Source organism: Ambystoma mexicanum, chromosome 3p (assembly GCF_040938575.1).
Source record: "Ambystoma mexicanum isolate Mex_15411 chromosome 3p, UKY_AmexF1_1, whole genome shotgun sequence".
NCBI classification, from domain to species: Eukaryota; Metazoa; Chordata; class Amphibia; order Caudata; family Ambystomatidae; genus Ambystoma; species Ambystoma mexicanum.
This window is the reverse complement of record NC_090925.1, coordinates 164,038,859-164,066,347: the sequence shown is the minus strand read 5'-3', so window position 1 is coordinate 164,066,347 and position 27,489 is coordinate 164,038,859. Positions and strand designations below refer to the sequence as shown.

Here is a 27,489-nt window from a genome sequence, read left to right as displayed (position 1 = left end):
CCTAACGCCTATCCTACGGTAACATCACCAGCCCTCCCCCGTCCTCCCGTTCCCTAACTCTAACCCCACCACTAGCCCTACACCTATTTCACAGCCCTTACCCTAACCTTAACCCCTGCTCTAACGCTAACCATACCCTAACCCAAACCTGAACACTTACTCTAACCCTAGCTCCCAGGTTAATCCTAACGCCTATCCTACGGTAACATCACCAGCCCTCCCCCGTCCTCCCGTTCCCTAACTCTAACCCCACCACTAGCCCTACACCTATTTCACAGCCCTTACCCTAACCTTAACCCCTGCTCTAACGCTAACCATACCCTAACCCAAACCTGAACACTTACTCTAACCCTAGTTCCCAGGTTAATCCTAACGCCTATCCTACGGTAACATCACCAGCCCTCCCCCGTCCTCACTTTCCCTAACTCTAACCCAAACCCCTACTCTGTTAACCATAACCCATACCCTGACCCTTCCTCTACCCTAACCAAACCACAATATCACAAGCGCTCCACAACCACCCAACCTTAACCCTTAAACACAGTTTAGCCAAAACCTTCACTCTGACCCCAACTCCGATCCTTACTCTAACCCCTATCCTAACCTTAAACCAGGAAACCACAAGCCCACTAAACCCTCCTTAAACTAACGATTTACTCAAACAAGAAAGCATTATTGGCTACTTTTTCATCTGCTTTTTTAACAACATTTTGCTTGGCGGACTTTTCACTGCGAAGGTTTTCTGACCACGATTTTTTCACGGACTACATTTTAGTTGGCAACATTTTCACTGAATATCAATTGCTCATCGTTCTCATGCCCATCCCAATTCATGGACTTTGATTTACTTACAGAAGACATGTGTGGGATCTGAAAATTCTAGACACGCTTACGACATGTCCAAAGTTAACAATGGTATGACTTCCTTGCCAATTGGATGGCACGGCTGTCGAAGGGAAACCGGATGTGAAACACTGAACGTGTAATCATGGAAAAAACACATTGGGGCCGATCTAGAGTGTGGTGTACATAAGATCTACCGAGTTCACACAGGTGGAAAAAGAGCTATTTTAAAGTTTAGTCTCTATGGCTCTCCATGTATGGGGACTGGCAGATTGCCCACCGGCTGCAATGGCCACGGGTGGATATTCTGCCAGCTTTCCTCTGGCAATCCACTGGTGAAAAGCCAGAAAGACTCCATTTCAAAGTAGATATTTTTCAAACCGTCGAAACCCCGTGGATTATAACTACACCCCAGATTGAATCAGCCCCAAAGTGGTGCACACAGAAAACACAGGCAATACTGGAGAGAGTTATGCACAGAGAAATACACAATATGTGGCTGCTGAGATGCGACATGGCTGTAGAGCCCAGTGTCAAAGTGCCAGACACAGGAAGAGCCGAATAACCCTCTCATCACTGAGACATTCATGAAATGATGACCAATCTTGAATGGGTGAGAATAATTCCAACATAACATCTATCATCTAATATTTTTAGCCAAAAGCAGAACATATAAGCAGCTGATTATCATCAGCATGTGTCCAGCTGTGCACATCACAGAGTATGGCATAGAGCTACATATATTCAGACAAGGGCTCCGGTCTGCAGTAAGCATGAACTCACGATCATGCTTCAAGCGATGCTAGAAATGCATGTGTAGGACTGACTGCCTAAATCACATCACTAAGATAAATAAAACAACTGACTGATCCCTCTAGTGCATCAATAAGCCATAACAGGCTGATTACTCTGTAAGACTGAGTACTTACTTAGCATTTTAAGCAGCGTCTAACGGGGGTGGGGGGTGGGGTTTGTGGAACCGAACACACCGGGTCTGAATTTAGGCCAACAGGAGGCTATGAAATCCAGATTTGGAAATGAAGGTTTTGGTTTTATTTCTGTGCTGCTCGGTGTTAGTTTTTAGTGGTTTTGATTTTTGCTTGAGGCCTTTCCCCTGGTTGTGATATTATCTAGTGGATGTCTGGGGGAAAGTGGGTGGTATCGGAATAAAGACATTTCATTAGCAACATCCCTTCTATGGCTGAAACTCCAGCAAGGTCCAATTGGGTGCAGCACACATTGAAGGGTGGAGCATCCTTGGGGCGCAGAGGTAGAGAACCGCGGTATGCTCAGGTCTGCAGAACCACAAAGAGCATGACTGGGAGGGACTGATGTTACACAGTATAGTGAGCTATTCCGGTGGTGGGGCGGGGGGTAGGTGAGCAGTGGTGGGTAGGTGCTGCTCAGCTTTTATCCAGTGACGAGGTTTCTCAGTCATCCCCTGTGCATGTGTCAGCTGCTAGGTTGCATCCCACTTCCAGTCATCCAGTTGCTAGTTGTGTATTCCAAGGCAAACATTGATGCAATGTACACTGTGGGTGGAAAAGAGCATCCAGGAATGTGGTGCAGTGCTCAGCTAATGCACATTTCCTACTGCTCAGCTATGGACAAAGGATGGAGGGTTGGGTTTCAACCAAAGCTATGGATGTCAGCATCACTCCGCTCAGATCAACAGTGACAATGTCCATGTTTGCAAGAATGTGTTTGATGTAGAGCAGTAACCCTCCTCTACCCCAGCCTTCTGCTATCCAGTCTTCAGCTCCAGTCTTTTTCCTAACCCCAGTTCCTCAGATGTTCTCCTAACTGGTCCATTAGGTGGGCTGGATGTTTCATTATTTCCCATAGACGCTCTCATCACTGTAGGCCACATACAGGAAAAAGTCTTCCTCGTGATTATCCTAGAAAAGGGGAAATGAAGAAGAAACCATTTGAGTAAAGTCATTGGAACATACACCAGTCCCACTCCAAAGCAGGCTATCAGTAGAGACCAGCCTCATTCCAAAGCGCTGTCAATCAACTGCAACAGGACCCCATTGAACTCCAGCATCACCATTAGCATGGACAACTCATGGGCGATAACAATCCAAACACTTTCCAAAATGGTGGCCAACAATCCCAACCAAAGAACTAGGACTGAATCTGTTTGTCAAGATAAGAAACAGAAGCATGTGAATAAAACAAGCAGCCGTGCTGAAGCAAACCACGCACACCCTTTGCCGTAATGACCTAGAATTAGAAAGTAACCGATATGAAGAAGTAAAGTCATTCCTTGGACGTAGAAAGCATTGGCATTCGATTCTGATCAATGTGCAACCTCTGAAGAAGCAAAGCATGCCAAGGGTTTATCACAGCAACACACCCTACTGAACTGTAAGACGGAACAAGATTCACAGCATCTGTTGATAAGACAGTTGATGGGGTTTCCTCAATTCCCATTGAGTTTTCGTGTGTGCATTAGGTCTAATGTTGCATAATTTAGGGTGGCTGCTGCTGGGGTTTTGGTGCTGTGAAGGTTGTGTTTAGCTCAGCCTCAGCTTCTCACACAGAGGATTGGCAAAGTGCACCCGAGCCACCCTGGAGGATCTCAGCTTAGGCTCTTGAATCCCACGGAAGGATCTCATGTCGGTCTCTGGTAGAAGGCTTCCGCTCGGACACACAATAGTCTTGGGCGCCAACAAAAGAAAGTGGTGGCTCACAATTGCAATTAGTGACTTTTGATGACAAAATATTTGCAACGTATCTGGGAACACATTGTTGGGGATAATGTGCAAGAAACTGCATTCTAAAGCTCATTGGTCCGGGGACATTGTTGAAAACTCCGCACTGCATAGAGCCCTAAGCCATGGAGGTGGCCCACATTGCCCAGAAAAATGGCTCACACTCGCCTGTCAGGCAGCATTTCAGGTCTTCACCTATTACCTTATGGGCCAGTCCGAACTGTCTGGCAGAGGTTTGTAGCAACCCCTGAGCTCCTTTCTGGAGGAGAATCAGATGCTCCAATACATCTTGAAGCCTAGGACATGGGATCAGTGTGTTTTGGACGTTGCAGAATTGTTTGTGGGGAAATTGACCGCAGTTAATTTCGCAGCAAATCCAATTTTACTGTGGCCAAACCCGCAAATGTATGTCCCTGCATCCTCCAATATATCCCCCCACGCCCCTAACTCCACTTACCTTTTCCTCATCCGCTGCCTCGCCTGACCCTGCAGCTTCAGTTCCATCCCTCTAACGTGGGTCGGCTCCGACGCTGCAGGGTCCTTTTTTACTTTTTTTCGTCATCCCCCACCTCCAATCTTTAGGAACCCCCCCCGAAGGACATCAATACCGAACATGAGGAGCAGGGGGCACACCGGCAACCCCTGATCCCCATGTTCAGTATTGTTTACCCAATTTGATTGAATCAAATCGATCGAATGGTAGCGGCTGAATTCGGCCAGATGTGCCATTCGATCAATTAAATTTGATCAAATTGGGTAATATTTAGGACATGTAAGGGACTTCTCTGATGTCAGCGGAGAGCCCTAAGTGAAGGAGACAGTAATATTAGTTGCATTGCCCAGGTTGAGTTATGTTTGAGTGGAAAATGCAATAATATATAGTGACCCGAATTCTGGATTTATTGCTTGCAATCACTGGGCAATATAAGCCAAGTGCTGACATAGTGCTCTGCATTCCTGCCGTTGATCTTTCTTCCTCCAGGGTCAACCTTTGGGCGCTCCCTTGGTTGGCCATCTGACGCAGAGGTCAATTTGCTAACCCCAGCCAACAAATCCCCTAAGGCAGGCAGCCTAACTCAATGCTACCACCCACCCATGGCATCAGAGCAATTCCCATTGGTTTGTAAAGACAGAGGGAGTTCTGTGAACAACGCAGAAGAAAGGCATGTGGATAGAACGGTCCGAGAGTGGAGCAGTCATGATAAACAGACAAGAACGCAAATATTCCTATTCGGTGCAAGAGGTCGGTAAAGGGATCACAGTGGCTGTCTGTGCTAAATACACCCAGAGCTAGACACACAACCTCCTTCCACTCATCCAGAAAATTGTCTGTGGTTCTGTGCCCAATAATGTTGCTGTGCCATCACCTACATGCTTGCTTTTCAGCCTTGCATTCTGTGGGAAAACCCAAGTAATACAATCTTAGAGGTGTTGATTTTATTTTATTTAACAATTTATAATGCACCAGAAGTCCGTGGGCATCAGAGCACAACAAAAACACGTGCGCAAAAGAACATTAAGGACGGGACGAGGAGATCTAGACAGCAAGTATAGGTTCGAGGTATTCACTTAAATAGGTGAGTTTTCAGGGCTTTTCTGAAAGGCTTCAGATCTAGCAGGAGTCTAAGTGTCAGAGGTAAGGTATTTCAAAATGAGGTTGCTTCAACTAGGAACGATCTACCAAGCCCCCTTGATTGCGTGGATTCAGGCCCTGAATTAGGCCTAGGGTAGAGGATCAGAGACTTCTAGTAGGTTGATACTGGGTTACCAAGGTTTTGAGATATTCTGGGAGAGTGCCAATTTGAACGGGCAACCAATGGAGTTCTCTCCTGTAATTAGAGCTTTGGAATCCTCTAGGAACGTTACTGACAATGCGAACAGCGTCAATCTGAAAAGTCTGATGAGCCTTGACATTTGTTTTGGAGGCCCCACATAGCAGGGCATTACAATAGTCCAATCTGGTCAAAATGGTAGCCCGGGAAATGGTCACACAGTTCATTTTACTGATTGGTTGAATGAACCTAAGTAGCCTTAAATGGTAGTTGCAGGTTTGGTTGAGGAATTTTACTTGGGCATCAGAGTTGAGGAAAGCCTCAGTTTGGACCTCTAAGGCTTTTACTTTCGTTTGGGTTTCAATTTTGATGTCTTGTATGTAGAAGTTGCTATATAATGGGTTGGGTTTGGCACGAGCATGAGGGCAACCAAATATCAGGAGCTCCGTCTTACTGCCATTCAGGCACAACCAGTTTTCTGACATCCAGCCTTCAATGAGGCCGCAGATGTTGGACAAGGTGAGAGAGTCCTGTGCATGGTCCCCACTGAGCTCGATGACCAGTTGGGTGTCATCGGCGTAATTTGTAAAAAAAAATACACCCATGTTCTCCAGGAGAGTGCTAAGCGACCTAATGCAGAGGTTGAACAATAAGGGCGAGATGGGGGTGCCCTGAGGCACCCCACAATTAATTAACGTGGAGTGGGAGATTGCTTTTCCCCATTGGAATTTTGACTCTCGGTTTGAGAGGAAGGACTGGACTCAGTCCGCCACTTCTTTGGTGCATTGGCCTTGATCCTTCAGAAACACTAGGAAGCGCTCGTGGTCTACAAGGTCAAAAGCCACAGACAGATCCAAAAGGAACAACATCCCGGATTTCCCCTTATCCATGAATTTTAGGAGATGGGATTGGAGGTCCACAAGAGCGGTCTCCATACTAAAGGAAGGGCAGAAGCCTGACTGTCGATTGCGTAGGATGCTATTCGATTCGATGAAGGCTTGCAGCTGGGAGGTTGCAAACTTGTGCAATATTTTAAGGAGAAATTGGCTGTTAGTGATTGATCTCAGGTTGCTTGGGTCCCTGAGGTCGACGTTAGGATTTTTTTGGGATAGGGATAACCGTAACTTTCTTAATTTCATTGAGGACTTGGTGGTCTCTAAAAGAGGCATTTACAAATTGGGTAAGAAATTGAGCAAATAGGTCTTTGTGCTCCAGAATAGGTTTGGGGGGCAATGGATTATAGAGACAAAATGTTACGTGCATGGGGGATAGCATTGTTTGCATGTCTTGAGAAGAAATTTACTAGAGAGTGAATTCAGCGTGCTTAGTTCTCCCATCTTTGGTATTTGTCAGTATCCTATGTGTGGTGGTAGGACACTGGGCCGATGTTATTTTATTCCTTGTGCTGGTAATTTTGGCATCAAAAGCTGCTTGAGTATGATTACAATCTAAGTTGGTGGGTAGAAAAGGGGTTTGAGATACTTTAGGTTTTTCCAGGAGCCTCAGAATTTCGAAAAGCGTTCCTATGGAGTTTGTGGACTTTGGGTTGATGGCAAACCCAAAAGCGCAGTAGGCAGTAAAGGAGGGTTTGGGGGCAGATTTTACTAATAAAAGCAGATCAGTTCAAAACATTGAACCGCTGGCATATGGGCAGCCAGTATGGTGAACAGAGCAGGTACAGAGGGTTTATAGAAAGTAATTTCTTGGGACACTTCAAGAAGGTGATTTGCCTGCAGTAGAAGAAGCTGGCATGTCATCCTCATGAAAGAAAACAAAATCCTTGGATGGGTTCCGATGAATGGACAGTCAGTACTATTTTTAAATCGCAGTGGCCTTTAGCGAACACCTCATTTTTCTTGCAACATATACATTTGCAATGATCATTTTAAGATATTTTTCAGTGCTAAGATGCAATCATTGTTTAATCTTTATATAAGTCCTTGTTGCACCATCAATAAAAGGTATTCACAGTGCAAGCCTGTGCCAAAATGGGACCGGTTCCTGCTGCAGAGTCCAGGCGGTAATCCGGACGCAGAATTGGGGGGTTGCCGTCGCAGAGATCCAGATGATTGGCCTACATCCATCTCCGGACTATCTCCTCTCGCAGTGGATTGGGCCAGGACGCCTCCAAGTGCATAACATGAGGGGAAACCATTGGTAGGTTATGACCAAAGACCAGTCTAAAACCGTGTACGAGGAAAGCTACGGCAGTATGCCTGGTGTGCCCTCATACGTGACATTTGCTTGGGATATGTCCATCTTGGTAATGGAGTTCGCTTTTTTCAGAAATGGAATCTGAGCAGTCACAAATGATGAGTGCAATTATTTTAAAATAAATCCACTCATTAAAATGTTTTAGTCAGCTAATCAATTATCAACTTTAATAAAAATGCATCGTGAATATGTACTTAGATGTTTTTGTTGTACCTGCCGAATGTTCTTGACCTCACTGAACAGTTGCTGCTAACCCTCGCCGCCATTGCACATCCCTTTGTGCACAATGGCCACTTGCCTCACCTCATCCTTCACCTCAGGTGTGTAGTCAGCCAATAAGTGGCTAATGAATGCACTGGTTAGGAGGGGACAGTAGCGGCAGGCTCATGCATGCACTCTCCATTCCTGCGGCAGTGCGCAGAGCGTTGTGCGCTGATGCTGGGCTCAACACCCATTGTGAAGCCAATGCCCTGCACTGAGCGGATCTATGTGGTCACTGCGCCGCCCGCAATGTCGACCGCGAATATGTCGACCTCCATTATGGCTCAGCGCAGTGATCACATAGATCACTCGTTGCCCAAATCCCAATAACCACTCCCCCCAACACTCGCCTCTATCTCCTGCAGCGTCAGTTCCCACCCACTTACGTGAGTCGGAGCTGGCGCTGCAGGGTCCTTTTTTTCTTGCTTCTTTCTGCAATGTCCCCCACTCTCCATGTAACAGAAGCGGGGAACACCCACACAACCCCTCACCCCCATTACACCGACTGAGGAGAGTGGGGGACACTCACCATAGTCTGTGTAATGGGGGGGTCAGGATTTTTGGACTGCGCAAAGGTGCATTTTTCATACCAGGCGACATTAAGTCGCAGAAATGGTACGATTCACACTGAGCTCAGAGATGGCATGCACATAAAAGCCCTGAGGAACCACACACAGATGCCAGCAGGGGGGAGAGCTGCCAGGGTACGAATAACAGCCCATAGACAGAGGTGCAGCCAACTGCAAGCATTAAGCAAAGTGTGTTTCAGCAGGGTGGCAAGCATGTGAAGGCATGGAAAAGGAAAACCCAGCTGCTGAGCTGCAAAGCTCAGGCTTTCCATCAGTTAAGAATAGCGCGGCTTGTACTTGCGCCAGCCTTTGTTTCCGCTTTCGTCCCCTCTACCCCCAGCAATGTCTTATGCAGCCCATGTAGATCCTCATAGGACTCAGGAGCCCCTTTAGGTGGCCCAGTTTTCCCACAGGAAAAAGAGAGTGGCGAGAGTAGGTGTGAGTACATGTGGGTGCATGTCTACATATGGTGGCAGGTCATAGGCATATCTTACCATGTGATGGGGGTACCTGGACATACTGTATGGGTCAAAAACTTGAGTAGATGTGGGGAGTGTCAGAACACACTAGGGAATCAAGACATACGCTACGCGTACCACGGCACATCGTGGCAGTACCTGGCACATGCAGCTTGCACTTGGGTATTTGGTGACAACACCTGCCATATATTGAGGGTAAATGTGCATAAATTAGGCGCACTCGGGCATACTGAGCAACTTTCTTGTGCACTCTCCACCAACACACCCAACCATACAAAACGCAACACACACACTTAAAATGAGCCAAACGTATGGACTTCGTGTAGTCCCTGATTTCCGCCCGTGGTCCGGGGCAAGGGTGTGCACCTCCCCCGCCCCAGGGAAGGGGCAGTCCCCATGGGAAACCACAACCCCACTCACCAGCCCACTGTATAGGGAGAGGTGCTGCACCTGCGAAATAGGAATCTGTGTTAACGGGATGGGCCAACGCCATGAGATCTTACCATTCTCCTACACCAAGGCAGATCTTTTTAGGGATCACAAGAGGGACCCCTTTTTTTATAACTTTTTTTTATAATTCCTGGTCACCAAGGAGTTACGAGAGACTAGGTGGGTCACCAAGATGAAGAGAGGAAGAGAATGTCCACCTAAAATCCACCGAAACTCTTTCTTGAGTACAAACAAAAACAGTTCTACATAGGAATAAGGCTCGCTCGAGAAACTCTTACCTCATACAGCTGCCCCATGGTGGCACTGGTTGGGGGGATAGTGTTGTTCACGAAGAAAAACAGGGCATCCTCGGGCCGCAGGTGTATGCGTTTCCGAATCAGGAAGTAGAACTGTCCGACTGTGGGAAGAGAGGGCAAGAGAGGCAGTTCAACACAAGACAGACACGCAGGAGAGAAGTAGAACCTGCAGAAGTCTCCCTCTGTGCCTCCAAATTCGCCACCACCAAAGCCGTCTCCAGTAGCGGTCCATGAACACGTGTTGATAATAAGTGCAGCATTCAGGAAAAGTATTGATACACATTGTGGGTCCCACCCAGCGAGACAAGAGCACCTTACAGTCGGTATTTTCAGACTAAGAAGCCTCAGCACTAAATGGAGGGAGAAGTTGAATCCCCTTCAGGTCACCTTTAAGTAGAGTTCATCTTTATCAAGCTCAAAAAGGTCTAACTTACATACCTAGCAGTGCATTTTCTTTTTGAACCAAATTATCGGTGCCAATATCATTTTGTCTAATTAAGTTGGCCAATCAACGTATTTTCGATCTTGCAATATGCAACTGCTTGCACCTCAATATTTTAAGTAATGCGACTACGCTTTGTTGTCCTTTTGTGAGGGATGTGCACAAGCTGTGGTTTTAAGTTGTCTGGGAGATGCGGCCTTTCTGTTAATCAGATTGAATGCAAGGGTAGTATAGCTCAGTGACGCAGAGCAACACAGGTTCAAATCCAAGGTCTGCGCTTAGAAACCTCTTTGGTATTAAGTGTGTTATAAATAATCAATTGTAATAATAATTATATAATATTAAAAATGTGGGAAATCAGCTATTAAAAATGAGGTAGGGAAAAGGTTTGCAGCATTCGGTGGTCTACCCCAAAAGTAATTAAAGCAAGGCACAGTTGTCATAGGGTTAAGATTTGCTCTTCAAATTACGCATCACATAAAGAAAGGTTTTGTTTGCATACTGTGCCCAAGAAAAGTGTTTTGAGATTGTAGCAAGACCATTTACCATACTTGCCAACATGACCCATTCCAATCTGTAGATGCTTATCCAGTCCTGGTTTTCTTCTTTGCATTCATTTGTAATTCCACTATTGCCATTATAAAACTCGAACTACAAATCCCAGAATGCAAAGAAAACAACAAGACTGAATAAGCACCTACAGCTTGGCATAGGTCACGTTGGCAACTATGATTTACTGAAAGAGACCTGATATTAAGAAGGTATTTTAATAAGGCTCCTATTTTTTCTGAACTGTTTTTCCGCCTTGTTACTGGCGTTTTAGTATTGCTTTGTGGTGATTGATGGTGATTTAACTTTCTGTGTTTTTATTGTTCTTTTATGAGGTGTTTTCTAACGTAGAAATAGAGCTAATGACAATGTCCTGGAAAGTGGAACTATCCATATCATTGCCCAGGTCTCTTGTATGTTATGTTAAACTCACGTGTAAAGCGCACGAAAACCCAGGAGCAACTTGGGGTTAACTCACAGAAAGAGGCAACACAAGGTGGTTAAAACAAGTGAGTTTTAAGAAAACTCCTAAATAATAAGTAATTCTCTGTGGCCCTCAGAACAGAAAGGAGAGAATTCCAAAGTTTAGCTCCGGCAATGGAGAAAGACCGGCCGCCAATGCGAAGGGAATTAAAGCGGGTAACCAGGAACAAACAAGCATTGGCAGAATGAAGCGTGCATGCACGCACGTACGGGCGAAACTTCGCCGGAAGGTACTCAGCTCCCCGGCCATGGAAGACATGGTGAACCAGCCAGAGGGCCTTGAACTGACTATGTTGAGCCACAGGAAGTCAATGGAGGCCCTGAAGAAATATGTGATTGCCTAGGCGTTAAGGTGGCAGCTCTAGCCGCAGAGCTTTGTAGCACCTGAAGCCGCCGGATCAAATTGGAAGGCTGAGCCAAGAACAAGGAGTTGCGATAGTCTAAGGAAGACAAAACTAACTAGGCCACCACAGATGCCCGAAGCAGAGAAGGAAGAAAAGGAAGCACCTTGAGAAGGATTGCGAGTTGAAAGTAACAGTTTTGATAAATTGCACTCATCTGGGGCTTAGCCAATAGGGAGGCAAACATTTTCACCCATAGATCCTTTACCAAAGGGAAGGAAAAGGGCCAAGAGAAGACGACCAAAAGAGGGGGCGGCTATAAAGCAGAAGCAGAAGGTGGGCTCACCACTAGCATCTCACTTGTATCACCATTTAACATCAGCCCGTTGTTGCTCGGCCATGTTCCCATGGCCTCCAGGCAGGTCCTAAGCGGAGCCGCTCAAGTAGAGATCAAGACGAAATAAGATTTGAGTGTCATAACAATAGAAGCCGTGGGAGAGCGCGAGTTTGGTGAGGGGCTGGATATAGATGGTAAACAGTACTGGGGATAAGGCTGACCCTTGAGGAACACCACAAGTGAGAGCAGATGGGGCAGAACAAAAAGGTGCCAGGGAAAGAGATTATGAATGCCCAGAAAGAAAAGATGCGAAACGTGCGAGAAAAGATCCTGAGCAAACTTGGGTTTAGGTTGGAAGCATGAGCAAATCGCCATTGGCAGCTTCATCAGGCCTCAGCAGTAATTTATTTATTTATTGATTTTTGCATATACAGCGCACATAACCCGTAGGTATCTAGGTTCTAGTTTCATTCTGGAAGGGCAGTTTATTTATAACGCACTCGCTTTTTTTTTTTCAAGTGCGGGTCCGGGATTCTAAACTGTGTTTGCTCAGCATGGTCTTGCTTCCAAGACCTGCACATTGCCACAGAGCTATCCTCCTATCTCACGTAATGACGAACATAGTTTGATTTTTATAGAACTATATGGCTACAAGATGCAGCCTACATTATATGACATCCATGCTAGTGTCCCTTAACGGTGGCCAGTGGACTGTGTTTAATGTTTTGGATTCAGTTTACACAGAATTCTTGTATGCCTGTAGGCCTCAAGAGAGGATAAGCAATACCAATCCCATTGCTGGTTCTGTACTTCTTAATTAAGGAACTCAGAGTTGTGTGTGGCTAGTAGAGTTAAATGGTACCTCAAATATGTTGTACTGTACTCTCACTCTCTAAGATTGAACAGTACTCCACTAACATTAACCCAAATACCACCTCCTAAAGTCAACCATGCCCCCACCCACTGGCCCTCCTATGCTTGCAAGATCTCACCTGTCAGGTCGGAGGGCACCAGGTACTTCCTCTTGTCCAGGTCTGGGACCCTGGCTTTTGGGGCCTTTTCTACAATGACCTAAAAGGGGGCAAAAAAACAATATAAATGATCAGACAAGTTAGCAATACATAGAGGAGCAAGAAGGTGCAGTTCCGGGGCATGGGGGATGATATGGCCAACCAGTACAGATTTATCAATATACCTAATACATGGAGGAGCAAGAAGGTGCAGTTCCGGGGCTATGGGTCATGATATGGCCAACCAGTACAGATTTATCAATATACCTAATACATGGAGGAGCAAGAAGGTGCAGTTCCAGGGCATGGGGGATGATATGGCCAACCGGTACAGATTTATCAATATGCCTAATACATGGAGGAGCAAGAAGGTGCAGTTCCGGGGCATGGGGGATGATATGGCTAACCGGGGACAGATTTATCAATATACCTAATACATGGGGGAGCAAGAAGGTGCAGTGCTGGGGCATGGGGGATGACATGGCTAACCGGGACAGATTTATCAATATACCCAATACATGGAGGAGCAAGAAGGTGCAGTGCTGGGGCATGGGGGATGACATGGCCAACCAGGACAGATTTATCAATATACCTAATACATGGAGGAGCAAGAAGGTGCAGTGCTGGGGCTTGGGGGATGACATGGCCAACCAGGACAGATTTATCAATATACCTAATACATGGGAGCAAGTAGGAAGACAACAATATTCAAGGATTCAATAACATAAATATAGTAAAAAAGTGTTAAAATGTATAGCATTGCGATATCTGCAATAGCAATATTAATAATGATATTAGAAGTCATGGTAGTGCTAATATTAATATAAAAAGGAAGGCATATATAAGTAGCATTAATAATAACAAGAATAATATTTATGAAACCTAGACAAATAACATTCCTAACAAAATAGAATATTTTTTTAAATAGCACACATACCAGCGATGATATTTCAATGACATACTATAGGACAATATGAATGCAAATATTCAATGCTATTGTCATAAATACATATACATGTCTTTTGGCTGCCCTAGGGCTCCCTTTTGGCGTAAGCTTGTGCTGCAGCACACACATAAACATGCCTATGACGGGCTTTCAAATGAACAGGAGACATGTATGAAATGTACAGGCGCATTTCAATTCAAACGGATCATTGTCCAGCGGCAAAGGTGCATGGTAAGACCCGCTGGCATTGGTAAAGACAGGATGCCTTCCTGCACACTAGCTTTCAGCCAGCACAGCCACTGTGTAAGCGAGTGTGGCACTCGGCTCCAGAAGACCATGGTCAACTTCCAGGATAAAGGTTCAAAACCCCCAAAGCCATCCAAAGTTATTAAATTGAGGTACTGATAACAGATATTACCACAAGGCTTAGAGGCCTGAGGAATCAAGTATGTGTGTTATTCAATATTCCATGAAAACTATGTTCAGCCATTATTGCAAGAAGTCCTCAAGTGGGAACAATGTAATAAACGCTAAAACGGGCATATCCTGTGGGATGTTACCCTCCCTGGGAACTGTTTGCATATCCAAGTCCCCCGTGAGAGTCAGCCTTAATTCATGTCGGTCCGATATCTGCTGAGCTGTGCATTAGTCTATTGGAACAGTTACTGCCACGTTTTAGTTCCACCTCTATCAAGTAGTGATACGAGCAATCTTTTCTGCAGATGTGTGGGATCTGCGAAAGATCGGAAATGTTCCTAAATTTCAGAAAAACCTACTGATGGTTGCCGTCCTTATTCATAGACGATTGCTATCCTCTCTTGCATGTACAGTGGGATACCACCATGCGATTAGCTAATCAATTAGTAAGTACCTCCTAGATATCTATTGGACCATGACAATCTTTGTCCAATCTCGGATCTGCCATATCCAACATTAGATCTCGACAGATAACATTGAGCAATTGGAGATGTTGTTGAAGGTGGTCACTTACTAGAGACCTTCCAGGCAAGTTTTCAGCCAACAATAATTGTCGGTTTTCTTTGAGCTCTGCTTTAGCGAGCGGATAGGGTCTTGTGGGCATGTTTTGACTTCGTCAGTCATATAGCACGTATATAAGGATCTATGCATATTGGGTCCATGTGCACTCAATGGATTGCAGCCTCTCTATTCGCCCCACAGCAAATGGTATTTGGAGACTATCTACTGGGCTGGTCTGCTCCCTTCTTACTCGCTACAAGTGGTAGAGTTTGTTTATAAATCAATTGCTTCCTCTTTATTGCGAGGTACCCGAGGGGTCTCCCCCACTTGAGATTCTTTTCAATAACTGTGTCCTCCCCCTTGAGTTGCTAACATTGCCCTCGACTTCCTATTTTATAGCTACCCCAATGCCAACAGGATCACCCTGAGACTAGTAGGAGATCAGGGGTCATGGCACAGAGGCTGAGACCTCAGGACTGCTCGTCTTTGGAAATGCAGCGTAAATTCAATACGGATAAAGCCGACATTCAAAATTGTTGAGGTCTTGACAAGTTCCATAGGCTTTTGTATTAAATAATATGCTTTAGTCAGAAATCTCAGCTTTCTCCAGGAAGCCCAAAAGGAGATAGAACCTCAAGGCAATCCAAATTCTCTGTCTCGTTTTTTTCCCATTTAAAAAGACCCTCAAGAAAGATTCCACTTTTTATCCTTTGAATACGTCTGCTGCCCCTTTCCCAGGGCAGCTCTCACGTCAGACCCTGGGGGGAGAGAAAAGACTAGAAATGGAGAGGACCTCAGAGAGGACCACAGATCAGTAGCAGGTGAAGGTGAAGTCCAGAAAGCAATAGAGTCCCATCCTGGAAGAGAAGTCGAATGAGTGGCCTGCAAATACTTCCACGGACGTTGAACACCTACATCTGAGGTGGAGCCTTAAGGGAGCAGCGGAGACCTGCCACAAACTTGGGGTGTCCATAGACTGCCAGGCCAGCCTCCTGACCTTGCCGAGTGCACATGCAGAAAGCTCTCTGTGATGATGCCACCAGGAGGAGAGAAAGACCATCAAGAACAAGAGGGGAATGGGAGAACCTGAGCGTGGAGTCACCAAGCAGGAGGTTTGGATCAGAGTCTGTAGGGAAACACCTCCGACACTAAGCAGGAGAAGAGATGGTAGCTATCACCATTCAGCAAACCTCCCCAAGAAAGCTGGAGATATGATATGATAGGTTATTTATAACGCGCTTAATACCCAAAGGTTTCTAAGCATGGACATGGGCATCGAACCTGTGGTGCTCCAGGCGAGCACATTGCCCCTGAGCTATCCTCCCGAGAGGAGAACAAAGAAACAAAGTAAAGCTTGGGGTACGGAGGAGGCCGAACTAGAAACACAAGAAAGTCCCAAGCAAAATCAGTCAGAAGAAGTGAGAGAGAAGAGGAGGACGGTGGTGAGAAGAAAGGTTGCTCAGCTGTAACAGTTGCAAGTTTGAATGCCCTGTCCTGAAACTCGCGTTTGGACTCCTGCAGGAGACTAGGTAAAAATAAGAGAAGTACTCCGGTGAAACTGTGGCAAGATCAAATGTCCTGTTCTGAAACTTGCTGTTATCTCACCACATGAGATCCATGACAGGTGTTCAGGATATTTGTCATTAATATTCATGAGAAAAAATGTGCATACATTTAGAACCATTGTATGCAAATTGATCTCATGAATATTAATGAGGGACACCCTGAAAGCCTGGCATGGATTTCTTACACAAGGCCTGGAGTTGCGCAACCCTAAGCACACATAAGAGAAGTAATCAGGTAAAACTGTTGGAAGTTTAAATGTCCTTTTCTGAAATTCTGTTGGCATACCACTGAATACGAGCCCCAAATGAGAGAAGGCCTCCGGTGAAACTGCTACACGTATGAAGGGCCTTTTTCTGGAAATTGTGATTGGTAGACACTGGATAAAAAGCATGAAGGAGAGAGGTGGCCAAGGGAAACTGTGTATTTTCTCCCCAGAAGGTTCCCTAGTTAATTGTTTATTGCCATCTTTGAAAGTTTGGACACTGTTTATTCATGGCCCTTTAACAGGAATTGCCGGCAATTGAGAGCCAGTGTTGCCTGCAACTGTTATCTTGAGCAAGTGCTGACGAAATAAGTGCACACAGATCAATTGGGTTTTGGACACTCATCAATAAATATGCGTAAACTCATTCTTATCCTGAAAGAAAGTTGGCGGAATATGGAGAAGTAGTGACACTGTCATTGGATGCTGAGAAAGCTTTTGATCGACAACATTGGAGATTCCTCTTCTTTACACCGAGAGAAATTGGATTTGGCAAAGGTTTTGTGAGATGGCAAAAACTGCCATATTCTAAACCATCTGTGGCGCTCCTAACAAATGGAAGATACTCAGAAGAATGATTAGAGGGATAACAATATTCTTGAACATGGGACGAGACGGGGTGCCCTCTATCCGTCGTACTTGCAATGGAACCACTGGCAGCTTCAATCAGATTGGATGAACAAATTGAAGGCATTCAATTAGATGGTGTTGGTCAAAAGCATTGGTTATACACAGATGATTTGTTACTAGTGGTACAACGTATAGAAATGTCACTGCCAGCACTGGCGGAGAGAAGAGATCTCTTTGGGAAAATATCAAGCTACAAAGTAAACTGGGGATATGTCTCACACGTGACCTGAATCACACGATGAAGACAAACATGGATAGGATAACATCAGGACTGAGATCTTATCTCGAGAGGTGGACGCGGGCAAGTATGTCCCTATGGAGCAAGGTTAATGCCCTGAAAATGCCGGTGACCTCAAAGATAAATTATGTGTGAAGCATGCAGCCTCTACCAGCAGGAAGGAGGAGGGTGGATACTGACAGGTTCATTCAGACATGTCTTTGGGATAGCAAACCACCAAGGATGAAACTTTGGAAAATGCAACTAGCGTGCGATAAAGGAGGAATAGGCGTGTCCAACTTAAGATCGTATCACCTGGCATTCACACACTATCCCATTCCTGGAGGACACTCCTGATGTTTGGTCTAAAAAAGAGGCAGATATGTTGAGACCACTGGAACCCATGGCTGTGTTGGCGGCTAGACCAAAACAACTAGATGAATACTTACGTCCTTCTGATTTACTTTAAGGTCACGTTGGACAGAAATCTCGACATTATTAGGCCCCAATTATTTTCGCTCTGTGCTAGCGTCGATTTGGATAAACCCAGATATATGGTATAAGAACAAGGATACTCGGGCCTCATTGGTGGCGGGGAAGAGTGAAATGGCTGCGAGAGTTACTAGAAGGAGAGTCTTGGATCCCTTATGTAAAACTCAAGAGAGATAATGGCTTGGAGCACTGCACATACAGCGTACAGCGTACTTTGAAGTCGGCAGTGAACCCAAGCATAGGTATTGAGAGCAACGGCTTGGGACAAACTCTCTTAGACAGCGGGAAAAAAGAACACATGACCTTTACCGTATATAATATTCTACACAGGGCAAAACAAGGAACTAGTACTCTTATTGAAACATGCTCTTGCGCCCTGGTACCTGGTATGGATGAAGAAAGGTGGAAAGACGTATGTGGGAATATCCCTCTAGCGTCCCTAAAATGCTCGGAAAGAGCACGACATATAAAACTAGTAAACATGGCTTATTGGACCCCCGAGAAAATGTCTAAGAAAGGGTTGATCGACTTGAGTGCATGCTGGGGTTGCAAGCATGCGATAGGTAGTTTGGAACACATGATCGGGGAATGCAATAAGGTACATGCTCTATTGAGCGATATGACAAAACTGGTAGATAGATAAGAGTTGGACCGACTCTTTAAATTTGAATCCATGATCCTGGGGGAGGTGAGGACCATCAATGCCGACATGACGTGTACAGGAAACGGTTGTTTTTTATAGCAGCTATGTCCGCCAAGAAGTTGATTCTGAAAGAGTGGAAAGCTTATAAACCCTCTACGGGGTCAAAATGGATTAAGGAAATGTACAAGAGATCTATAATAGAAAAATGTTATCTTGCATACCCAGAAGCAACTCAAATTGTAAGATGAAATATGGGGCAGGTTTTTGGACTCTAATGTGTAAACGGTTAGTTCACGAGTTCACAACTTGTATTTTTGGAAAAGCGAGGGGATCCAGTCCAGGAGGCTGATGGTAATTATTTGTCAACAGTCTGTGTATCTTTGTGACAATGTACATACATTTCTCAAAAATAAATTAAACAGTATTTGGACATGGCCGGGATGGGAATCCTGTAAAGGGGGTGGGGTTGGGGAGGGTCTCATCGCAAGGTGCTTCAAGGGTGATAAAACGTACAGTTTTTGAGCAAATCTTGTGTACTAGGTATTTCCAGGGTGAGGGAGGTACACGCGGAAACGTAATAACACATCCTCCACTTTGATGCCAGTTGGAGGCTTCTCCAAGGCGGGCCTTCAGTTTCTAGATCTGCAAGTGGCCAATGAGCTGCTCGAGAACACGTCCATACATCTCCCAGCCTGTTCCATCCATGATAATTGTTATAGTACGAAAAGAAGAAATATTTGAGGAGAGGGCCTGCCCTGGCCTCATACTCACCGTGTCTCTTGGATCGAAGGCCCCCCTTTCCTCTTTCACCAATGCATGTCTGTATTTGTTCTTCACTCTCTGCTATTGTTTCTAGAAGGCAGGGATTGCCCCTCTGACAGCCCCCGCCAATCAATATTACTGAGCTCCTAACAACATAAAGGGTGAAGGCGCCGAGCTCTCAATCCTATTGACTCGAAATCTCTAGGGTCCAAACCACGGATCTGCACCGCCCGGGAAAAGGTGATCACATCTGGGACATGGCATGCAGCTTCTGCTGGCCGAGCATGGACATTTACTAGCCTGCAAACCCGGCCAGGACCAAAGACGCAGCAGACTCTGTTTGTGTGGGGTATTGTCTGTAGGGGAACCAAGCGATTCCATGAGAAGCCAGTGTCTTCGAAAGGCCGGAGGGGCTGGCCAAAATGATAAGGCGCACATTTAAGAGTTGTAGATGAAAGGTTTTGAATAATCAATCATAACCACTGGCATCTTTTTGCGATACAGCCCCTGCCGCCGGACCATTGTTTTTTTTTGTTTGCCTTGGCAGCCATTACATATCGTGAATAACCATATGATACTCGTTTTATAGGTCCACCATTTGGGACCCTAATCCTAGGCAGGGGCCCTGAATTTTGAGTCTTGAGGCCCACTTACACTTCACTGATCATGCACAATGGGGCCAGACATGCCTGTGGGGGGTTGGGTCTCATGCTGAAAGGATGGGGGACTCCCCCTTTAAGATCAGACTAACCCTGCTTTGGATATACCCTCTCCCCCCCTCCCTCGCGTCAGGAAATGGAAAAGCAGGATGTGAAAAGCGGCCAATGCCAATGGTTATGATTTCTTCTGTGCTTCATAACTCTGCCCCAGCCCCACTAGCCCTAATGAACAAGAAGCCCATTGTGAGTTCTCCAGCTTGTTCTACAGGCCAGGCCTTCTCAATGCAAGCAAGCAGCGTGTTTTTGCTGTAGCATATGGCGGTGGGAGTGGCATGCTGACAAACACAAAGGGGCGGAGCGTTTTCCCCCCAGGCCTGAGTAATGCCAAGGGGGCGTTGTGGGTTGTCCCCAGGCAGCGCTTGCTATTTCGCTGCAATAACAAAGCTCGGGAGGGTCAGGTGACAGGAGGTGGGGGGAGGCGCAGAGAGCCACAGCAGCTGTGCATGAAAACAATGAGGTAACTAATTACACGGGTGCGGTACACGTGCGTCCGTCAGGCACTGCACACGGCACAAACGAAACCGACAAAATCACACTTCACCCCGGCCTGTTCATCCTTGTGCTGTATCTGTCGTTTTCTCCCTGATGATAAAATGTGCCCCCCAACCCCTCCCCGTGTTCTTCACTCTTCTTCTCCAGTTTTTGGCCCTTCTCTCCACTCCTCCCCATCCCACGCCTTTCCTAGTCTCATCTACCCCCTCCCCCGCTAATCTTCGGATGTTCTCATTTTCTTTGCCAGCCCCCCTTAGGTCTGCGTCCACCGTCTCGAGCCCTGTAGAGTTGTGATCCGTGCGCACGCACCAGCGACCTCCACCCCAACCTTTTTGTTCCCTATATCTTTCCTCTTGTCCTTATTCACCGCCCCCACCCGATCGAACTATTCAATGGCCTTGCAGAATGCCCCCCCCCTCCCCCGTTATTGTACACCGATCCCCTCCCACGCGTAAGACTCCCACTGCCACCCTCTTTATTTCACCTCCTCCACCGGCCATCCTGCTCAGTGAGTCTGTCCCCAGTCCCTTCCTAGCCAGTCTCTTATTCTCTCCCCCATCCTCACCCCTTCCCCTTCACCCAGGGGCTGCCTTTAATATCTCCCCTCAGACCTAACGCCTCCTTTGCGTAAGGTGTCAGCCGTGTGACTCAAATCTCTAATGACGGCCTCTTTTCACTGCAGTAAAATAAATGCCCTTGCCCTTCCCAGCCAGGCGGCATCGTATGCACAGGCGGATGCCCGCTTCCATCTCTGGCACGGGCATCAGGGCCTGTCCTGACGCATTCATCAGATCCTTCTATTCGTTTTCTGCCACTCACAGGGACCCTATCTGGGTATTTCTTCCGGATCTTCTCCCCTTCCTTCTTCCTGTATTCGAACGGGTGGTCTTCCTTGTACTGGAACTTCATCGCGGTTTGCAGGCGCTGCCCTTTGTGCGCGCGACCAAGGTGAGCTCTGCGCGCCTGGCCCTTTAAGGATCCTCACTGTTTCCTCGGCTGCTTCCTTCTGCTGTCAGGCTCAGCTGATTCCCAGCTGGAACGGCTGGACAGCGGGCTGCACGCATTGTGACGTCACGCAGGGACCCGCCCCCTCGGGCCGGAGCCTGAGGAGAAAGGGCGGCGCTTGTGACGTCACAGAAGAAACGTCCTCTTCGTTGCCCGGGCATTCGGAGGGGTGGGCGGTCCAGGTAAGGGGGCGGCCTCTCTGACGTCAACAGGCGAGCTCCACCTCTAAGCGTGTTCCAATGGCAGAGTCCGCAGCAGGCTGTCCCTCGAGTCCAGAAGGATGCAGGCTTTGTGACATCACACTCTAGCGATTCTGCAGAGCTGGTGGTAAACAATGGACATAGAAAGGGGCCGTGGGAACTAGCGATTTCTCACAAATACTAGAAGGATAACGCCATTCTTTGCTTAAATACGGAACAGACGCAGGCTGCCTGGGACGCCATACTGCTGGAATTATAGCTGTGCAATTCACAGCATTTCCTATGCAGCAGACTGTAGGAAATGTGAAATATATGCAGGTTCACACTTCTTTTTACAGAAATAAATAATAGTCACTAGCCTAGCACAAACTCTGAAACTTCTCATTTGCTGATCCTTCACCCTCCCTACATCCAACGTTAAGGTAAGCAAGCATGGGTGTGTAGACGCCCTTAGGCCTTAGTTGCACTTTATACATTTTCAAAAAAATACATTTTAAGGGGTCACAAGGGTGTTTGCCCCCCCAACTTTCTTGGCCCACCATTTTGTCCTCCTCATTTGGCAGGGTTCCCTTTCCTTTAGATGTCATGCCCCACCCGCCCCCCAACATTTCGGCAAAGTTACTCCACTGGGTGTAAAATTACATTATAAACAGGTATCCCACTTCCATCATCTATGTCAGGGACAACAGGACCACTTCTAGCCCATGAGCAGGCCACCCAGCCCGGCTGCCTCCTCATTTTTCATTGTTCCCTCATAATCATCAATAATCTGCTGTTTTGGTTTGAACATGCGATTGTTGAATGACTACTTTCTCCGTTCATACACACAGCTTCAATTACACCCATAGCTCTCAACTCACCCACTTTTGGCGGGTGTCACCCGCCTTGCAAAGGGCTGACTCTCCCGCCTAGCCTCCCGCACGCCCATTCATTCCAATGGGCGTTTCACCCGCCAAAAAACAAAATCGGATGATTTCACCCGCCTTTGCGTGGCAAATGGTTGAGAGCTATGATTACACCTTCTCCAATACCCAACTGCTCCACCCCATTACAACAGCAACATGTATAGATCAACAGTAACACACTATAATATAGGACTATAATTGTTCCTTTATATCAATAGACCCCTATATTATTTGTATGCCACTCACAGCGACCCTGCACGGGTATTTCTTCATGATCATCTCCCCTTCCTTCTTCCTGTGTTCAAAACTGTGAAGTTCCTTGTACTGGAAATGCATCGCAGCCGATCTGCCTTTCTTTGCTCCCCTTGTCTTCCTTGCAGATGCTTTCCAACACAAAGGCGGCTCTGCCCTTTGTGCGTGAGACCAAGGTGAGCTCTGCGCGCCCGGCCCTTTAAGGATCCTCACTGTTGCCTGCTACCGCTTCTTTTCAGGCTCGTCTGATTCTCAGCTGGAATGGCAAGGAACTAGAGAGGAGAGAGAATTGCTTTGTGATATAACAGAGAGATCCGCCTCTTCATCCTGAGTTTGAAGAAAAGGGGCGGTGTTTGTGACATCAAAGACAAAACCTCCCATTAATTTTCTGGGCCTTATACGGGTTGGGCTGTCCAGTAAGGGAGGCGGTTATCGTGACGTCACAAAGGAAGCATCCTCTGCGGTGGGAAGGTGTTCCAGTTGCAAAAGAGTATGTCACCCAAAGAGCAGACTCTCTCCCGTCTAGAAAGATGCTTTCATTGCGACATCACACTCTACAATCCTGCGGAGCAGGTGGTAAACAATGGACATAGAAAAGGGCACTGGAAACCAGAAATTTCTCATAAACACTATAGGGATAACAATGTTCTTTGCTTAAATAGTGAAAAACCAGAGGCTCCCTCGGGCGCCATGCTGCCGGAAATAGATATGCGTATAATGCTGTAAAAGTAATGAGATATATGGGGTTTAAACTTCTTTTAATTTATATATGGGAATAGAAAGGAGCAATATCACCTAACCTACCACAAACTCTACAATTTTACAATTGCTACTGTTTCACCCCACATCCACAGTAAAGCACATTTTCATGTCCTGTTCTCATGAGAATGTTCAAGGGAATGCCTCTCAACTGTGAAACAAATGCCTGCTTTTCCTTACTGAAAAACCTCAGTTGCTGCAAGGCACCATGGGAGATATATAAAAGTTAAGGTAAAACCTAAGACCATTGACAGTGTAAAATTCATACTGATAATAACTTTTGATACATTTAACCCATCTGTATGAAAGTTCCCAAAGATGTTTTTGGTTCCGGATCCCCCAGAACTGGAACGTTTGGTGCAAATTCATATAACAGTGTAAAAGTTGCTGTGCATGAACCAAGGGGTATTTTTTTTACTTTTTTTAATTGGTTTTCCAATAGGGAAAATTCACATTTATCCTGACAAGACCAGCCAAGAAAGATTCTACAAGCTGCCAAACAAGAGGAGTGGGGCACTCAAAACCCCAGAGACTGAGTGACCGTTTTGCTGCCAGGAAGGCGGACCTTCTCAGATTATAGATGGAATGACTGAGAAACGCAGCCCTAAGAAAGAGGATTTCATTTGTGTTAACTCACAAACCTGACCTTTTTGGCTCAGGTGATCCCAGTCCTCTGACCCCTTTTCTGTTCTTAGCCAATTAACAACCAGAAATGGAAATGTGGCTTCGATTTGACTGTTGATCTTTCAGCTGTATCAACGCTCCACGCCCTGTGCCTCTACTCGCCCCCAATCTCCTTCTCATTCCCACATTAGACCCAGGTCTAGTAATCCCAGGCCCCGGCATACTATGCTTTCTGTGTTTGTGACTGGTACAGTGCAATTGCATTTTACAATACATGAATTTGCATTTAATTTCAAGTTTTCTGTAATCGTGCTACTTAAGGATGTTCGGGGACGGCATATCACGCTTCAGTCAGAAAAGAATCCAAAGCTCATTGCGGTGCATCAAAGGGAGCCTCAGGGACTATGACTCAGTCTTGCATGAGGCCCTGACAAATCCCTGAACAATGAATCCTGCAGCGGAAGAGCAGAACCGTAATGCCAAAAAGGGGACATACCGGTGGAACCGGTCTGAGTTGTTCTGCCAATGAATCTTAACGGCTGCATAAACCGTGAATAAATCAACATGCTGGATCCCGGTAATGGCTGTATGTAGTGAGTTTTTGAAGAGTCAGTGACCAGGACTTATCACCTAGCAGCCACAGGATTTGAGGCATGAGTGATACAGACCATGTGGGAAGGACACAGATAGCTTCCACCCTGCAAGCCCAGTGGAGGGAACCTTAGGTTAGTGTGATGAATATGATAATGTCATCACTCCTTAACCAGGGAAAGTGTCTCCCTATGTGGCCAGGGAAAGACAGAAGCTAGCTGACCCCGACCCTGGGGGTGGCAATTTGAGGGAGGATCACATGAGGGGAGACAATCCTCCAGAGGTAGTAGGGCATCATCAGATGAGACATGGTATCCCCCATTTCTCTTAGAAATTGATTACCCCTCTGTGATTCCACAAGTCTCCATGACTTATTGTGTTACATTAGAACGCCCTAAGTGTAAACATGTATATTATTCTTATAGTCATTCTTCCCCATCCAGTGTTTGTGATGCGGGTAATCAGCTTAAGTTGAACCGGTATGATAACTATAACCTCTCTTTTGTCCCAGAGCTCTAAGAAAGGGTGAAGGATGTAACAAAGAAGAGAAGGGCTGATTTGACGACATCCCCCTCCCTCTGTGGAAACAAGAGCCACGTATAATCCTCGCCTAATCATAGCACTGGGGAAAAGGAAGGGGGCCACAGTAACGAAGATTACTAGAGCAAAGCTCACTGGGCGTTCTAGTTGTTGGAAAAGATTGGGCAGTGGCGGGACATTCAAAAGCATCACAGATGTTATAGGGCAGGCGTGGCTGAGAGAGAGAGAGAGAGACGGAGCCTGCTATGTCATCCGACTTGTTCTGCTGCTGTTCGAGAAGTCGCAGGCAGAGAAATGCCACAGAGAGAACCGCGCTGCACGTGAAGCCGGTCAGAAGCTGGAAAGCAAGCAGAGTGCTTCCAAAAGCTGAAAGGCTGCTGGAAATGCTGTCCAGAGGAAGCCGAGTAGCCAGACGTCTGCCGTAGTGAGTTTGAGGGCAGCACAAGGCTGTCTGGAGATACGGGAGACCAGGTGAGAAGTGGAGAAGGGGCAGAACGCTGTTCTGAGCTGCCGGCATGCCACAGCGACTGCAGGATAATGCGAAGAACACCAGAGCAGCCAAAACAAACCAGTGAGCCCACAAGGGTGACGTGGGACACCGGGCGCTTCAGAGTGAATCCCACACACCGTGTGGAAGGTTAAAAAGTCTGCTAAAGTAGGTGGAAAGCCCTGTGACATAGAGTAAAAGTAACAAAAAAGAAGGTGGAGGGTCACTTACCCAATTGATGAAAAGGGCATGGACAGGGCTGTTGCCTAGTAAAGTATGCAAGTCTGAAACCTATCTACGGTGTGAAAGAAAGTGTGTAAAGTCCTGCCAGGAGAGTAACCAGGCACTGTGTGAGTTTGGCACCCACACCCAAATATATGTATGGAACATTGTGAAGGCGAGTCTGGAGACCCACACCTGAAAGGAAAAGTAACTTGCTTTGAAGTCCTGGCAGAAGAGTATACCAGACAAGTCTGAATGTAAAGAAAATATTGTGAAGTCCTGGCAGGATAGTAAATCAGGACAAACATATTTTTTTATTTTAGTTTTTATTTCTAAATGTTATAGTTTATTACAAACCTTTAATGATAACGCTTCCTTTCACAAAAATCCCTCCCCCATAAAATGAAGTAAAATAAACATTCCTCCCCCATTAAAAGGCAATAAATAAATCCTTTTACATTGACACCAATCGCCACACAATTCATCATTAATCATAAAACCTTTCCATATTGTCACTTATTCACATCGTCCTGCCCAGTAATTCTGTCCTTGAATTTATCATAGTACATCTATACAAGGGCCCTAGAATCCCTTTATATTTCTAAAAACTCCATCAGAAATGTTGTTGCTGCTAAGACCAATGCCACATTTTACCCTAAAATAAGCATTTCCCACCATTCCTCCTCAACATCCTGCATTGGGACACAGTCTCACTCATGTACTTCTTTCGGATCTCGGTTAGAGCTACACAGCCCAACAGGAGATGTTTAGCTGATTCAAGAATCCTGTATCTTACAAAATCTGTAGGAAGGGGTTATATAGTGCCTCAATCTGCTTCCTTGTCCAAAGGACCTCTTTCCTGGGGAGAATGTTTAATCTCAGTCTCATGAATACATTCCTGTGTCTACAACTAGGAAATTTCATGAGATATTTTGGCAATTGATTAATCGACCTTCGCACAAAGATCAGAATATGAGTCAATTTATACATTGATCTTTTCTGAATGGTGTTAATCCAATCGAGTCTCCGTAGCTGGATCTTAGCCTTTTCTGGGTTATTTAACAGAACTTCTTCTTTTAGATCCAGTGCTTCAAGATCCTCCCTGTACCTACTTTTCTAGGGGCATACCGTCCCATCATGTAGCTCTTCGGTTCCGATCGTATCACTCCTTAGTACATCCAGAGGTGGCGGATTGTCCACCTATGTACATTTCCTGTATAAACTCATGGACTTCCATCTAACCAGAGAGTGAAGGTATTTGAGTCCCAATTCGTACCTGATTTACACAACAGGTACAGAATTCGGGAGATCCAACACTCGCCTCCAAAAAAAGACCTCCATCATCTCTCAGAAATTTACCGGGATGTTTAAAGGTGTTTCAGCTCCATATGATAAAATTGGAGTAACCTTTTGTTATAAAACATTATTATAAGC

The 27,489-nt window shown here is 46.0% G+C and overlaps 1 protein-coding gene across 1 annotated transcript; it reads right to left on the bottom strand.

Moving 5' to 3' along the window:
• Positions 1 to 683: 683 nt before the first annotated feature.
• On the bottom strand, positions 684 to 21,537 carry GABARAPL1 (GABA type A receptor associated protein like 1). Its single transcript, XM_069650548.1, has 4 exons — positions 21,290 to 21,537; positions 12,746 to 12,824; positions 9,584 to 9,702; positions 684 to 2,741 (listed from the first exon to the last, which is right to left on the bottom strand). The coding sequence occupies exons 1-4, from the start codon at positions 21,377 to 21,379 to the stop codon at positions 2,676 to 2,678; spliced, it is 354 nt and encodes a 117-aa protein (XP_069506649.1). The 5' UTR covers positions 21,380 to 21,537; the 3' UTR covers positions 684 to 2,675.
• Between the last annotated feature and the right edge of the window lie 5,952 nt (positions 21,538 to 27,489).

Excerpts from the sequence above, each read along its gene's own strand:
- GABARAPL1 (XM_069650548.1), bottom strand. The coding sequence starts at position 21,379 with ATGAAGTTCCAGTACAAGGAAGACCACCCGTTCGAATACAGGAAGAAG. Across the intron at positions 12,825-21,289 it reads AATACCCAGATAGGGTCCCT|GTCATTGTAGAAAAGGCCCC; the intron begins GTGAGTGGCAGA and ends GCCCCCTTTTAG. Across the intron at positions 2,742-9,583 it reads CCATGGGGCAGCTGTATGAG|GATAATCACGAGGAAGACTT; the intron begins GTAAGAGTTTCT and ends CCCCTTTTCTAG.